The 14,660-nt window shown below is 53.6% G+C and overlaps 1 protein-coding gene across 1 annotated transcript in view; it reads left to right on the top strand.

Moving 5' to 3' along the window:
* The window catches only part of LOC127569115 (tyrosine-protein kinase ITK/TSK-like), a 58,751-nt gene that overhangs the window by 8,649 nt on the left and 35,442 nt on the right, over positions 1 to 14,660 (top strand). Inside the window, exons 2-3 of the mRNA XM_052013475.1 lie at positions 9,259 to 9,363; positions 14,543 to 14,624. Coding sequence (XP_051869435.1) covers positions 9,259 to 9,363; positions 14,543 to 14,624 — 187 coding nt within the window. The remainder of the gene's footprint in view (positions 1 to 9,258; positions 9,364 to 14,542; positions 14,625 to 14,660) is intronic.

Raw genomic sequence — 14,660 nt, 5'->3', positions numbered from 1 at the left:
TGGGCTGTTACCAAGCTCCAGAGCCACACTGAAACGGCCAAAGTTCAGGAGAACCGGGCACGGGCAAGAATTGGAATTGGAATTGGTTTATTATTGTCACGTACCAAGGTACAGTGAAAAACTTTGTTTTACATGCCATCCATACAGATCATTTCATTACACAGTGCATTGAGGTAGTACAAACGAAAACAATACAGAATGCAGAATAAAGTGTTACAGTGACAGAGAAAGTGCAGTGCAGGCAGACAATAAGGTGCAAGGTCATAACGAGGTAGATTGTAAGGTCAAGAGTCCATTTTATCGTACTGGGGGCCGTTCAATAGTCTTACAACCGCGGGATAGAAGCTGTCCTTGAGCCTGGTGGTACATGCTTTCAGGCTTTTGTATCTTCTGCCCGATAGGAGGGGGGAGAAGAGAGAATGACCTGGGTGGGAGGGGTCTTTGATTATGCTGGCTGCTTTACCGAGGTAGCGGGAAGTGTAGATGGAGTAATGGAACATTCTGGATTTCTCTGCCTGTGGATGGGGAATGGTAGGCACAGAGTCACTCCTGCTCCTGTTCCTTCAGATCTGAGGTTTACGTCACTGCTAACTGTCCGAAAGACCAATGCAGCCAGTTCTGCCTCTTCCTCCCTTCCCCGCAGCAATGCTTCCCCTTCACACATTGGTTCACCTCTCCTTCAACCTCCGATTGAATCTGCCTCCAGCTCCTTGCCGGGCTGTCACTTCCAGCAACTTAACAAAAGCTTTTCCTCGTGCCCCATCCTTTGGTCAGTGAGGTTAATCCGTATCCAGTGGCTCTCAACCCTTCCATCAATGGCACACAGTTTCTGGCCATCTCTTCTCCCTGGACCCCTCTGAGCACCTCTCCCAGGAGAACAATCTCCAGCCTTTCCCACCACATCTCTCTGGTAAACCTTTCCTGTATTGGTATTGGTTTATTATTGTCACTTGTACCGAGGTCCAGTGAAAAACTTGTCTTGCACACCGATCGTACAGGTCAATTCATTACACAGTGCAGTTACATTGAGTTAGTACAGAGTGCACTGAGGTAGTACAGGTAAAAACAATAACTATGTCCAGTTCTGGTCACCTCGTTATAGGAAGAATGTGGAGGCGTTGGAAAGGCTGCAGAGGAGATTTACCAGGATGCTGCCTGGATTAGAGAGTATGGATTATGAGGAGAGACTAAAGGAGCTAGGGCTGTTCTCATTGGACACTCTACTCCGATTCTATCGGACCTGGGTGAGACCAGGTCTGGAACACTGCATGCCGGTGCGGTGCCCAAGGACAGCGTGGTTGCCATTGAGGGAGGAAGACGAAGGGAGGGGTTACTGGGGTGCTGGGGAGGAGAGGTTAAGCAGATTGGTCCTGCACTTTCCAGGGTGAGAGCAATGAGAGGTTCTCAAGAAAGCACAGACAAATGCAGGGATGTTTCTCCACACAGATGTTACCAGGTGTTTGGATATGAAGGGGTGGGGAGTTATTACAGGAAAGTGGAGCTGGGTAAGAGACCAGTATTGGTTGGTGGGGAGGGAGAGGAGGGCAGCTCCTAGTGTTGATGGTTAGCTCTGTGGATGGACTGGAAAATCCGGCACTGTTCCCGTGGGAACAGCGGAGGTTCCGGGGGATCTGAAAGGGTAGTTAGAGAGGACCTGTTGTTATTGGAGGAGGGGTCAATGACCAGGGGACATGAGATGGAAGTGATGAACCAAAGAACCAGAAGTAAGGGAGGAAAACTTTCTTCCCCAGCAAGTGGTTGGGTCTGGACTGCACTACAGGTGGAAATAAAGGAGGCAAGTTAAACAGTAACACCAAAACAGAGCTGGACACATATCTCCGAGTTTTCCCAGGGCTGCGAGAGGAGGGCAGGGTGTGGGAGAAGCTGCATGGAGCTGCCACGGACACAAATCAGCCTCGTCCCTGCTCTCAATTCAGCAGCAATGGCTCAAACCACTCACTGGGCTCAGAGCCATGAAGGGAGAGTGACCGTAGAGTGACAGCCACTACAGCCCAGGGTCAGCCTAAGTGACCGTGGAGTGACGGACACTACAGCCCAGGGTCAGCCTGAGTGACCGTGGAGTGACGGACACTACAGCCCAGGGTCAGCCTGAGTGACCGTGGAGTGACGGACACTACAGCGCAGGGTCAGACAGCCGACACCAGGGCTCAGCCTGGCTCCCTCTCTGTCGCTCTCAGATGCCCCACACTCCACCGCTTTAGATGTTTGTCCCAATCCACTGAAACGAAGTTTCTGTTTCTCCCTGACCATGGACGTGTTGAATGTTAACCCCCAGTTATAGTCACACCACACAGAGACAGGCCCTTCAGCCCAACTTGTCCATGCCGACCAAGGTGTCCATCTAAGCCAGTCCCACTTGCCCGCGTTTGGCTCATATCCCTCTGAACCTTTCCGATCCATGGACTGGTCCAAGTAGCTTTTAAGTGTTGTTAATGTACCTGCCTCACCCACTTCCTCTGGCAGCTTGTCCCATGTACGGGCCACTCTCTGGGTGCAAAGGTTGCCCCTTGGGCTCCTATTAAATCTCTCCCCTCTCACCCTAAACCTATGCCCTCTAGTTCTTGATTCCCAACCCTGGGAAAAAGTCTGTGTGTATTCACCCTCTCTCTGCCCCTCATGATTTTATACACCTCCGTAAGATCACCTACGCTCCCAAACTGCTCAACCTCTCACCATAACGGAAGTCTAGAACCTTGCCGTCTCATCCCCTCCGTGTCTCTGGTGACACTCCAATCCCCTGATCACCCTTCAACCACCAGTGAAATCAGACTGGGGGGGGGGGAGGGGGGGTGCAGGGTCACACTGTGGGCGGGGCGGTGCTGAGGGAGGGTCACTGTGGGTGCGGCGGTACTGAGGGAGGGTCACACAGTGGGCGGGGCGGTACTGAGGGAGGGTCACACTGTGGGTGGGGCGGTACTGAGGGGAGGGTCACTGTGGGCAGGGCGGTGCTGAGGGAGGGTCACACTGTGGGCGGGGCGGTACTGTGGGCGGGGCGGTACTAGGAGGGGCGATACTCTGAGATTGGCAGAATGATAGAGAGGCTGCCTGGAGGGTAGTGCGCACACAGTGCAGAGAGAACTGTACTGCCCATTGAAGACACGGGAGTGGTGGAGGGTGTTATTCTGGCTGGAGGTCTGTGACCAGTGGTGTTCCACAGGGTTCAGTGCTGGGACTCTGTTGCTTGTGATATCAATAAATAACATGGATGAATTGTAGGTGAGCTGATGTAAGTTTGCAGATGACACAGAGATCGGTGAAGTTGTGGACAGTGAGGAAGGTCGTCAAAGGAAACAGACCAGCTGCAAAAATGGGGAGAGGAGTGGCTGATGGAGTTTAAGTGGGGCAAGTGTGAGATGTTGTCCTTTGGGAGGTCAAACATTAGCAGAAAGTGTACAATGAATGGCAGGTCCATTGGAATTGTCACTTGTACCGAGGTCCAGTGAAAAACTTGTCTTGCATACTGATCGCACAGGTCAACTCATTACACAGTGCAGAGTAAAGTGTTACAGTTACAGAGAAAGTGCAGTGCAGGCAGACAATAAGGTGCAAGGTCATAACGAGGTAGATTGTGAGGTCAAGGGTCTGTGTTATCATACTAGGGAGCCATTCAATAGTCTTATAACAGCAGGACAGAAGCTGTCCTTGAGCCTAGTGGGACGTGCTTTCAGGCTTTTGTATCTTCTGCCTGATGGGAGGGGGGAGAAGAGAGAATGTCCGGGGTGGGTGGGGTCTTTGATTCTGTTGGCTGCTTTACCGAGGCAGCGAGATCAGGAGCATTGATGTACAGAGGGATCTTGGGGTGCAAGTCCATAGGTCCCTGAAAGTGGCAACACAAGTAGACAGGGTGGTACAGAAGGTGTATGGCATGTTTGCCTTCACCAGTCAGGGTGTTGAGTATGTGTCAGGAAGTCATGTTTCAGCTCTATAAAACTTTGGTTAGGTTGCACTTGGAGCATTGTGTGCAGTTCTGGTCGCCCTGTTACAGGAGGGATGTGGGGAGGGTGCAGAAGAGGTTCACCAGGATGCTGCCTGGATTAGAGGGTATTAGACAAACTTGGGTTGGACAAACTTGGGTTGTTTTCTCTGGAGCGTCAGAGGCTGAGGGGAGACCTGATGGAAGTTTATAAGATTATGAGAGGCAGACATCAGGTAGATAGAATGTTTTCCCCAGGGTGGAAATGTCAAATACTAGAGGTGAGAGGGGAAAGTTTAAAGGAGATTTATGAGGCAAGTTTTTTTACACAGAGAGTGGTGGGTGCCTGGAACGGGCTGCCGGGGGAGGTGGTGGAGGCAGATACGATAGAGACGTTTGAGAGGCATTTAGACAGAGACAAGAACAGGCTGGGGATGGAGGGACATGGATCACGCGCAAGCAGGTAGGTTTAGTTTAATTTGGCATGATGGTCAGCACAGACATGGTGGGCTGAAGGGCCCGTTCCTGTGCCGTTCTTTGGTCTCTATGTTCCCCATTTGTCTGTGGGAGTATCTGTGTGAGAATTGTTAGTTATATTTACCCACATGGTTACTCATGATTGTTGAAAGATAATCTTGTGAATTGATTTGGAACGTGATGAGGTGTTGTACACGATCTTGAGTTATCTCTTTCAAATAACCCAACAGGAAGTGCGATATTGAGAGAGCTAGCGACACCTTGTTGCGTGGAGCTGTGAAGTGGCATGTGCTGCACCTGCCTGCTTCATGTGTGTGGAACAATCGGCCACTGAACCAAAGCCGTTCGGCACAAAAGCAGCCAGAATGTCCTCTGAGCCGTTGTTACTGCTCCAGTAATTCAGAGGTCAGGGTCCCCCCACCCCCCCGCCAGTGTTGTTGAGGTAACTGGAATTAGTCCAGTGTCAGCAGTAGTGACCTTGAAGCTGTGAGTTCAACTGCTACAACTTCGACTCTGCTTCTGAAGGGTCTCCACCTCTGCCCTGACAACAGCCGACTCCCACCCTGCCTCTGGTACACACCAGGACCTCACCTTCCTGACAGAACCTTCCAAATGATGGCCATCTCCCTGACCTTCCTTCTCTATACCACTTCCAACACTCAGCCCTGCTGTCACTGTTCCCCGTTGATCTCGCTGCATTGGGCTGACATCAGTAAACGTGAAGACACCAGAGGCTGGAATCTGGAGCAACACACAAAATGCTGGGGAACTCAGCGGGTCGAGCAGCATCCGTGGGGGGAGAGGAACCACCCACGTTTGGGGTTGAGACCCGGCATCAGGACTGAATGCAGGGGTCTTGATGCAGGGTTTTAACCCCAAACATGGACAGTTCCTCTCCCCCACAGATGCTGTTCGACCCGCTGAGTTCCTCCAGCAGATTGTTTGTCACATAAGTAAATATGAACCGACTGTGACATCCCTCATAAGATCTCCGGAGCTTTTGAACTGACTCCACGCTGGAGCGTGGTCCTCTGGGGATCCTCCAGCTCGGTCTCCCCTTGATCCAGGCAGTCAGCAGAGTTACACAAACAGAGCGCACCCCCAGAGCACTTGAGTTGCCAAAGCTTTGCCAGCTGCCAACCAAATACTGGTAACGGGATTGGTATGGATGGGTCAGTATGGCTGCAGTGGGCCAAAGGGCCTGGTTCTGGGCTGTCTGACTCCAGGAGAACTTGTGCAGTCTGTGCCAGACTGAGTCACTACCACAGCCCCTGCGGAGGTCCTTGCCTTGTCTGTGGGCCCATGCTGTCCTGAGACCAGAATGAAGCAGCTCTCTCCTGCTCCTTGAACCTGGTCCCGGACTTCGCCCAGCCCTCAGGTTGTGAACAGTTCTGTAGCTATGAAGGTGCAAAGTCACTGATCGATCCTCCCCACAGCACCTCGCCCTGACCTGTTCCATGGCCCTCCTGGCACTCGTACGGGGGCTGTGTCATCCACACCAGCTGCCCTGCTATCTCCCTGCCCATCACTCACCTCACTGGCTGGCCCCACCATCGCACTGTCAGCACTGGGACAACACCCTCACTATCGTCCTCGCCTCACAGAAGAGCTTAGTCCCAGCTTCACATTCCTGACTGGAGAGATGGGAGAATCAGTGGGCACAGTTTGCCCCCTGGGAAGTACTCCTGGGGAGAGGTGTGTCCTCATCCTGGTGTACACTGTCGTGGTGTTGGCTCCGCAGTCTTTTACCTGCTGCACTGGGGTTGCAGCGGACTCGTCCTGCTGGGGTCATACTGGTGTCTCCCCAGCCCATTGACCAGCATTCTGTCTGGGCAGGGTCTGTGCACTCTGACACTTCTGTATCTCCTCGACCTGGGGTGTCCTCGGGTCCGAGTGAATCCATTCAGTCCGTGTCCAGGAACATGGTGCTCACTCCTGGGCGATCGTTACAACAGGCAACTGGACACATTTGTCCCACCAGTAACCCCAGGTTCCTCCGCTCCGTGTCCCACCAGTAACCCCAGGTTCCTCCGCTCCGTGTCCCACCAGTAACCCCAGGTTCCTCCGCTCCGTGTCCCACCAGTAACCCCAGGTTCCTCCGCTCCGTGTCCCACCAGTAACCCCAGGTTCCTCCGCTCCGTGTCCCACCAGTAACCCCAGGTTCCTCCGCTCCGTGTCCCACCAGTAACCCCAGGTTCCTCCGCTCCGTGTCCCACCAGTAACCCCAGGTTCCTCCGCTCCGTGTCCCACCAGTAACCCCAGGTTCCTCCGCTCCGTGTCCCATCAGTAACCCCAGGTTCCTCCGCTCCGTGTCCCACCAGTAACCCCAGGTCCTTCTGCTCCGTGTCCCATCAGTAACCCCAGGTTCCTCCGCTCCGTGTCCCATCAGTAACCCCAGGTCCCTCCCTGCCCCTCCGTGTGTGACCACCAGTGCAAAATTGCACCTCAGCAGAACATGTATGGCACTTGAGGTCCACGGCAGACCCACACTGAGTGCGTGTTGTGTACGGTGCTCCTCACTGCTTTGGCCGCTCACCACACAAGCTATTCAAGTTCCTTTCCCACCTGCACATTATCCGACTGGTTCCCCAGCAGGACTGTCCCATACCCTTACCCCGCCCCCCCCCCCCTTGCAATGGGGTCAAACGGGACCAATGTGCATTGGTATCGCCTCAGAGACGGCATCTCCTGTAACGTGCCCCGTCCTGAGGCCAGCTGGCCCCCATGGAACGTGGGGCATGGGACATGGAACAGTACAACACAGGAACAGGCCCTTTGGCCCACCATGTTGTGCCCAACTAAGTAAATCACTAATCAAATGCTCAACTAAACTAATCCCTACACAATGTGCAGATCCCTCCATTTCCTGCACATCCATGTTCTATCTAAGAACCTCTTGAACACCCTATCATACCTGCCTCCACCCCCACCCCTGGCAGCACATTCCAGGCACCCACCGCTCTCTGTGTAAAACAAAGACCTGCCCCGCACATGTCCTTTGAATTTCCCCCTCTCACCTTAAATGCACGTCCTCTGGTATTAGACATTTTGACCCTGGGAGAAAGCTACCGGCTGTCTACGCTATCTGTGCCTCTCACAATCTTATAACCTTCTCTCAGCTCCCCACTGCTCCCGTCACATCCCTGGGAAGGTCCCTCTTTTCCCACGCCTCTTATCCACGTGACTTGGCCTTGAAGGAGACCAGGTGACCGTGACTGTCTCGGGGTTTGTTCCGTGCTGCACATTGGCACGATATGCTGAGCCAAACATCCCTGTATCTGTAAGTGGCATCTCCATATGGAGTCCCATCTGCACTCCCTTTCCAGAGTCCGGCACATCCAGTAGTTTGAGCTGAACACCCTCAGTTGCCGTGCACACACTCAGCGTTCCCAGAACGCCCAGTGTTGCTGATCCTCAGTGCCCTGAGACCATGACCCAACCAACGCTCTGCATTGCTCAGAGTCCAGCCCCACACTGGCGAGAGCAGAAATGGTTCTTCACACAGAGGATGTGGAACCTGCCCACACAGCAGCACCTGACGCAGGCACCATGAATCATTGATTCCTGAGATTGATAAACCTCTGCGGGGGTGGGGTGGGGTGGGGTGGGGGAAAGGGGAAGGAAGGGCAAACAGCAGCTGTGAGTACTGAGTGATGAAATGGGCCCTGGAGAGTTCCGGGTTCATTCTTCACACCACCTTTTAAAGTTTACTTCACAAAACTGACAACAGTATCCTCACCAGAGACTTAAACGCTGCGAATTATCCCACACCCCTCCCATAGTGCGACCCTCCCTCAGTACAGCCCTCCCACAGTGCGACCCTTCCCCAGTACAGCCCCCCTCCCACAGTGCGACCCTCCCTCAGTACAGCCCCCCTCCCACAGTGCGACCCTCCCTCAGTACAGCCCTCCCACAGTGCGACCCTTCCCCAGTACAGCCCTCCCACAGTGCGACCCTTCCCCAGTACAGCCCTCCCACAGTGCGACCCTCCCTCAGTACAGCCCCCCTCCCACAGTGCGACCCTTCCCCAGTACAGCCCTCCCACAGTGCGACCCTTCCCCAGTACAGCCCCCCTCCCACAGTGCGACCCTCCCTCAGTACAGCCCTCCCACAGTGCAACCCTTCCCCAGTACAGCCCCCCTCCCACAGTGCGACCCTCCCTCAGTACAGCCCCCCTCCCACAGTGCGACCCTCCCTCAGTACAGCCCTCCCACAGTGTGACCCTTCCCCAGTACAGCCCTCCCACAGTGCGACCCTCCCTCAGTACAGCCCCCCTCCCACAGTGCGACCCTCCCTCAGTACAGCTCTCCCACAGTGCGACCCTCCCTCAGTACACCCCTCCCACAGTGCGACCCTTCCCCAGTACAGCCCTCCCACAGTGCGACCCTTCCCCAGTACAGCCCCCCTCCCACAGTGCGACCCTCCCTCAGTACAGCTCTCCCACAGTGCGACCCTCCCTCAGTACAGCCCCTCCCACAGTGCGACCCTTCCCCAGTACAGCCCTCCCACAGTGCGACCCTTCCCCAGTACAGCCCTCCCACAGTGCGACCCTTCCCCAGTACAGCCCTCCCACAGTGCGACCCTTCCCCAGTACAGCCCCTCCCACAGTGTGACCCTCCCTCAGTACAGCCCCCCCACAGTGTGACCCTCCCTCAGTACCGCCCCTCCCACAGTGTGACCCTCCCTCAGTACTGCCCCACCCATAGTGTGACCCTCCCTCAGTACTGTCCCCCCCCTACCCTCAGTACCACCCCCCCACGGTGGTGCCTGGACCGGTTCTGTGGTGAGGGCGCGGCCCATCTTGTTGCCGGTTACCTGCTGACGTTTGTGTCCCGTGTTTCCCACAGAAGAAGCAGGTGATGAAGGGATTCATCGATGTCTCCAAAATCAAGTGTGTGGAGATCGTGCTGACCGACATGAGCCTCCCCTGCAGCTACAAGTATCCCTTCCAGGTCAGTCCATGTTCTCTAGGTCAGTGCATGCTCACTGGATCAGTGCGTGTTCACCGGGTCTGTCCACATTCTCCAGGTCAGGTCTGTGTTCTCCGGGTCAGGTCTGTGTTCACTGGGTCAGTCTGTATTCTCTGGGTCAGGTCCGTGTTCTCTGGGTCAGTGCGTGTTCACTGAGTCAGTCTGCTCTCCGGGTCAGTCCCGTGTGCACCGGGTCAGTCTGCTCTCTGGGTCAGTGTGTGCTCGTCGGGTCAATCCTGTGTTCAGTGGGTCAGTCCTGTGTTCAGTGGGTCAGTCCTGTGTTCAGTGGGTCAGTCTGTGTTCACCGGGTCAGTCTGTGTTCAGTGGGTCATTCCCATGTTCACCGGGTCATTCCCGTGTTCACCAGGTCAGTCCCGTGTTCACCGGGTCAGTCCCGTGTTCAGTGGGTCAGTCCCGTGTTCAGTGGGTCAGTCCGTGTTCAGTCGGTCAGTGCGTGTTCAGTGGGTCAGTCCTGTGTTCAGTGGGTCAGTCCTGTGTTCAGTGGCTCAGTCCGTGTTCAGTGGGTCAGTCCTGTGTTCAGTGGGTCAGTGCGTGTTCAGTGGGTCAGTCCCGTGTTCAGTGGGTCAGTCCGTGTTCAGTGGGTCAGTCCTGTGTTCAGTGGGTCAGTGCGTGTTCAGTGGCTCAGTCGCGTGTTCAGTGGGTCAGTCCGTGTTCAGTGGGTCAGTCCGTGTTCAGTGGGTCAGTCCCGTGTTCAGTGGGTCAGTGCATGTTCAGTGGGTCAGTGCGTGTTCAGTGGGTCAGTCCGTGTTCACCATGGACGCAGCTACAGGAACATTACCCTGTCTGCTCACAGCCTTGAGCCGCCAGGCGGTGCCCAGTGTGAGGCGGGGATGAGCTGCCAGTGTATGCACAGCAAGCTCCCACCGCTGGCAGTGAGGTCCCAGGTATCACTGCCCTGCAGCAGGCCTCCCTCTCTGGTGGGTGCAGGAGGAGACGGGGTGGGTGCAGGGGGAGACGGGGTGGGTGCAGGGGGAGACGGGGTGGGTGCAGTGTCCAGAAGGGAGACTGGGAGAAAGATCAGTCTGAGAGCAGGGGTTGTGTGGACCCCCTCCCAGAGAGAGAAGGGGATCGGTGGGGGTGAGGGAGGCTCATGTGGAGCAGAACCACCAGTGCCTGCTCTGGGGCCGTGTGTACACCCCGGGGAAGTCAGGGCTGTGAGAGGTGCAATGAGCTCTGGTTGTGTGTGTCAGTGTGACCAGTAGCTGAGCACCCAGAGCAGAGGCAAGGCTGACACGTGTGTGTGAGAACGTCCTCAGCACATCCGCCACGCATTGTCCTCTGCACCTGCTTCACGCCAGAGAGGTTCACAAGATCATTGCACATGGATGGAGGCCATTTCACCTGTCGTCCACCGAGGGGTGCAGCAGGTAGTGCTGTTGTTTCACAGTTCTGGTGTCCTGGGTTCGATCCCAACCTCCGGCACTGTCTGTGTGGAGTTGGCACCTTTGCCTTGTGACCATGAGGCTTTCCCTCGGGTGCTCTGGTTTCCTCCCACATCTCAATGACAGGCGGTGTCGGTGGGTTAATTGGCCGCTGTAAATTGCTGCCAGAGTGTGGGTGAGGGGTGGAATCTGGGGGGAGCTGGTGGGATTGTGGGGAGAATAAAATCAGATCATTGTAAGTGGGTGGTTGGTAGTACAGACGGTGGGTATTTGATGGGGTTAGCATGGATTCAATGGGCTGAAGGGCCTGCTTCCATGCTGTATGACTTTATGACTTTGACTATGACTCACCTATTTCCACCAGGGTCACCCCACATAAACCCTGCTGGTTTCTGCTGCACCTGGCACTCTGCTTCTCCTTGGTCACTCTCAGTGAAGAATTTCCCAATCTACGTTGGAAAGAGACCAGGGGCTTGAAGCCATTCCATTCAAGTCCTATTCCTGCCGTTCAATGTTAAGAAATATTCCCTCCGGGTTAATTCTTCCAGAGTCTGTAAACCAGTCTGGTTCCCCCGGTGCACTCACCTCATGGATGCTGCATTTCCAGCAGAATCCTCACAGCTCTGAGCTCGGGCAAATCCTTGCCCCACACAGACTCACGCCTCTTGTATTCCACAGGGAGCTGACCTTGCGCTCAGACTCCAGTGTGAACGTCACCTCAGTGCTTGTGGTGTAGGTTTCACCAATCTCTCTCCACCGTTGGTTCACCATGCCCGTCTGTCAGACGTGGTGATGGAGGCTCAGTCATCGCCCTCAGCACCGTTCACGGGCCTTCCCCATGTCCACTTCCTCCAGAAGGCAGGAGGAAACCATCCCCCCTCTCCAGACACATCCACCATCGTTGTATTGTGGTGGAACACTACCTCATCTCTACCTGCCACAATCCATGAAGGAATCTGCTTCAGGAGTCTCGGCAAAGGAAGGTGCACTTGGGGTTCTGGATGGGCTAAAATGGGGTAGAGAGGCGGTACTGGAAAGGCAGACCATGCCGGATAAATCGCCTGGTCCAGATGGGATGCAACCGTGGCTACTGAGGAAAGAGGAGGAGGAAATTGCACACATCCTGGCCCCACACTTTAGGGAAGGTACAAAGACTTTGGAGATATTTCAAACCTCGGTCGATTTGTGGTGTGCCTGAGGACTGGGGAAATGCAGACATTACATTCTTGCCCAAGACAAGGTGTGGGGATAATCCCTGTAACTACAGACTAATCAGAATCAGGTTTATTATCACTGACACATGATATGAAATCTGTTGCTTTGCGGCAACAGTACAGTGCAACGACATATATCAATTTAACCTCCTGATGAAGGGTCTCGGCCCGAAACATCGACTGTCCATTTCCCTCCACCGATGCTGCCTGACCCGCTGAGTTCCTCCAGCAGTGTGTGTGTTGCTGCAGTCAGTTTAACCTCGGTGGCTGGGAAGATTCCAGAAACAGTATCAGGAACAGAATTAGTAAATTGTAGATTTGTTAAAGGTCATAAAACAGAAAATATTGGAGACTCTCAGCAGGTCAGGCAGCATCTGTGGAAAGAACTAATGTTTCAGGTACGAGGGCCTAAGTCAGAACTGGTGAAGAGGGCTGATGAGGTGTCTTCGACCTGAAAGGTTAACTCCCTCTACAGATGCAACCTGATCTGCTGAATGTTTCTATCATTTCCTGCTTTAATTTCCACCTTCACCACAAGCACTGTGGTCACATTGGAGTCTGAGCACAAGGTCAGCTCCCTGTTGAACAAGAGAAACACGAGTCCGTGTGGGGCAAGAATTACCCCAAGCTCAGAGCCATGAGGATTCCGCCTGGAAATGCAGTGTCCGTAAAATGAGTAACAGCGAGGGTCAAGGTGGGAGTTGTAGTTGATGTGATATACATGGATTTCCAAAAGGTTTAAAGAGCTTTCACACAACAGGCTTGTCATTGAGATCAAAGGCCATAGAACAAAACAGGTTGTTGCAACGTGGTTAGAAAATTGGGAAAACAGAGTGCAGGAGTGAAAGGCTGTTTTTCAGGCTGAAGGAAGGTGTAGAGTGGAGTTCTTCAGGGATTGACTGTTCCCCATGCATTAACTTATACAGGCACTAGTGAACTGGAGTTGTGTGCACAGAGCAGTTCCCAAATTTGCAGCTGACACATTTGGGGACAGTAATGGACTTGGAGATATTGACCAGCTGGTCGAATGGGCGGAGAGGTGGCAGATGAAGTTTAATGCTGTGGGTTGTTTCCTTTCATTGGGAAGGACAAGGAGAGGCAACAACTCACAAAGCTACAGGGATCTGTGTGCAGGGTTCATTGTAGAGCGAGTTGAGAAAGTGCTTAATAAAGAAAATGGGGCAGAGTCATGCAGAGATACAGCAGCGAAACAGGCCCTTCAGCCCATCGAGATTGTGCCAACCATCACCCAGTCACTTACACTAATTCCATCATTTTATTCTCCCCGCACTCCCATTAACTCCCCTCCGGATTCTACCCCTCACCCACACACTGGAGGCAATTAACCTCCCAACCCCCAGATCTTTGGGATGTGGGAGGAAACCAACATGGTCACGGAGAACGTGCAGACTCCACACGGACAGCACGCGAGGTCAGGATCAAAGCCGAGTCCCTGGTGCTCTGCTGTGCCACAGGTAGCTGGGTTTTATTAATGGTGGACAAGGAAGTCCCGATGAACATCTATAAACACCGGTTCAGCCACGTGTGGCAGCTGGCGGCCAGTTCTGTTGCTGCGTTTCAGTGCCACACTCTGCGAAAGATGGGAAGACTTTGGAGAGGGTGTGGAAGAGATTTCCTAAAGATTCCAGGGATGAGGGACTTTAGTTCTGTGGACAGACTGGGGAAGCTGGGGTTCTCCTGGGAAAGGAGGAGAATGGGAGGATCTGGTAGAAGGATTTACAATCACAAAGGGTACAGAAGTTTACTCACAAAATGGAGGTTGACTTGATCAGAAAATTGGTATTGGTTTATTATTGTCACTTGTACCGAGGTACAGTGAAAAACTTGTCTTACAAACCAATCTTACAGGTCAATTCATTACACAGTGCAGTTACATTGAGTTAGTACAGAGTGCATAGTACAGGTAAAAACAATAACAGTAGAGAGTAAAGTGTCACAGCTACAGAGAAAGTGCAGTGCAATAAGGTGCAAGGTCACAACAAGGTAGATCGTGAGGTCAGAGTCCATCTCACTGTATAAGGGAACTGTTCAATAGTCTTATCACAGTGGGGTAGAAGCTGTCCTTAAGTCTGGTGGTACGTGCCCTCAGGCTCCTGTATCTTCTACCCGATGGAAGAGGAGAGAAGAGAGAATGTCCCGGGTGGGTGGGGTCTTTGATTATGCTGGCTGCTACACCAAGGCAGCGAGAGGTATAGACAGAGTCCAGGGAGGGGAGGCTGGTGTCCGTGATGCGCTGGGTTACGTCCACAACTCTCTTTGGTTTCTTGCAGTCCTGGGCAGAGCAGTTGCAGTACCAAGCCGTGATACATCCAGATAGGATGCTTTCTATGGTGATTGCTCCACAGCGTCACCTACTGACTAAACCTGCAAGTGCACCGTTACCGGCAGCTGTTTACATAGGCATTTTCAATGTAAAAATGATGACAGCAGAAAGCGTGTGTGCTTACACAAGACTTCTACAAAGGTAACTAGACCTGATGCTGATATGATTGTTTTTATTAAAAGCTCCCTTCTCTCTCCCAGGTTTTCCATGAGAGTTACTATTTGTATGTGTTCGCTCCGAGCAAAGAGAGTCGGCAGAAGTGGGTGACAGCCCTGAAAGAAGGTGAGCAGGCAGGTTGGAGTGAGCTCAGAGCAGTGT

The sequence above is a fragment of the Pristis pectinata genome, chromosome 4 (assembly GCF_009764475.1).
Source record: "Pristis pectinata isolate sPriPec2 chromosome 4, sPriPec2.1.pri, whole genome shotgun sequence".
NCBI classification, from domain to species: domain Eukaryota; kingdom Metazoa; phylum Chordata; class Chondrichthyes; order Rhinopristiformes; family Pristidae; genus Pristis; species Pristis pectinata.
This window is presented reverse-complemented; position numbering and strand designations above follow the sequence as displayed.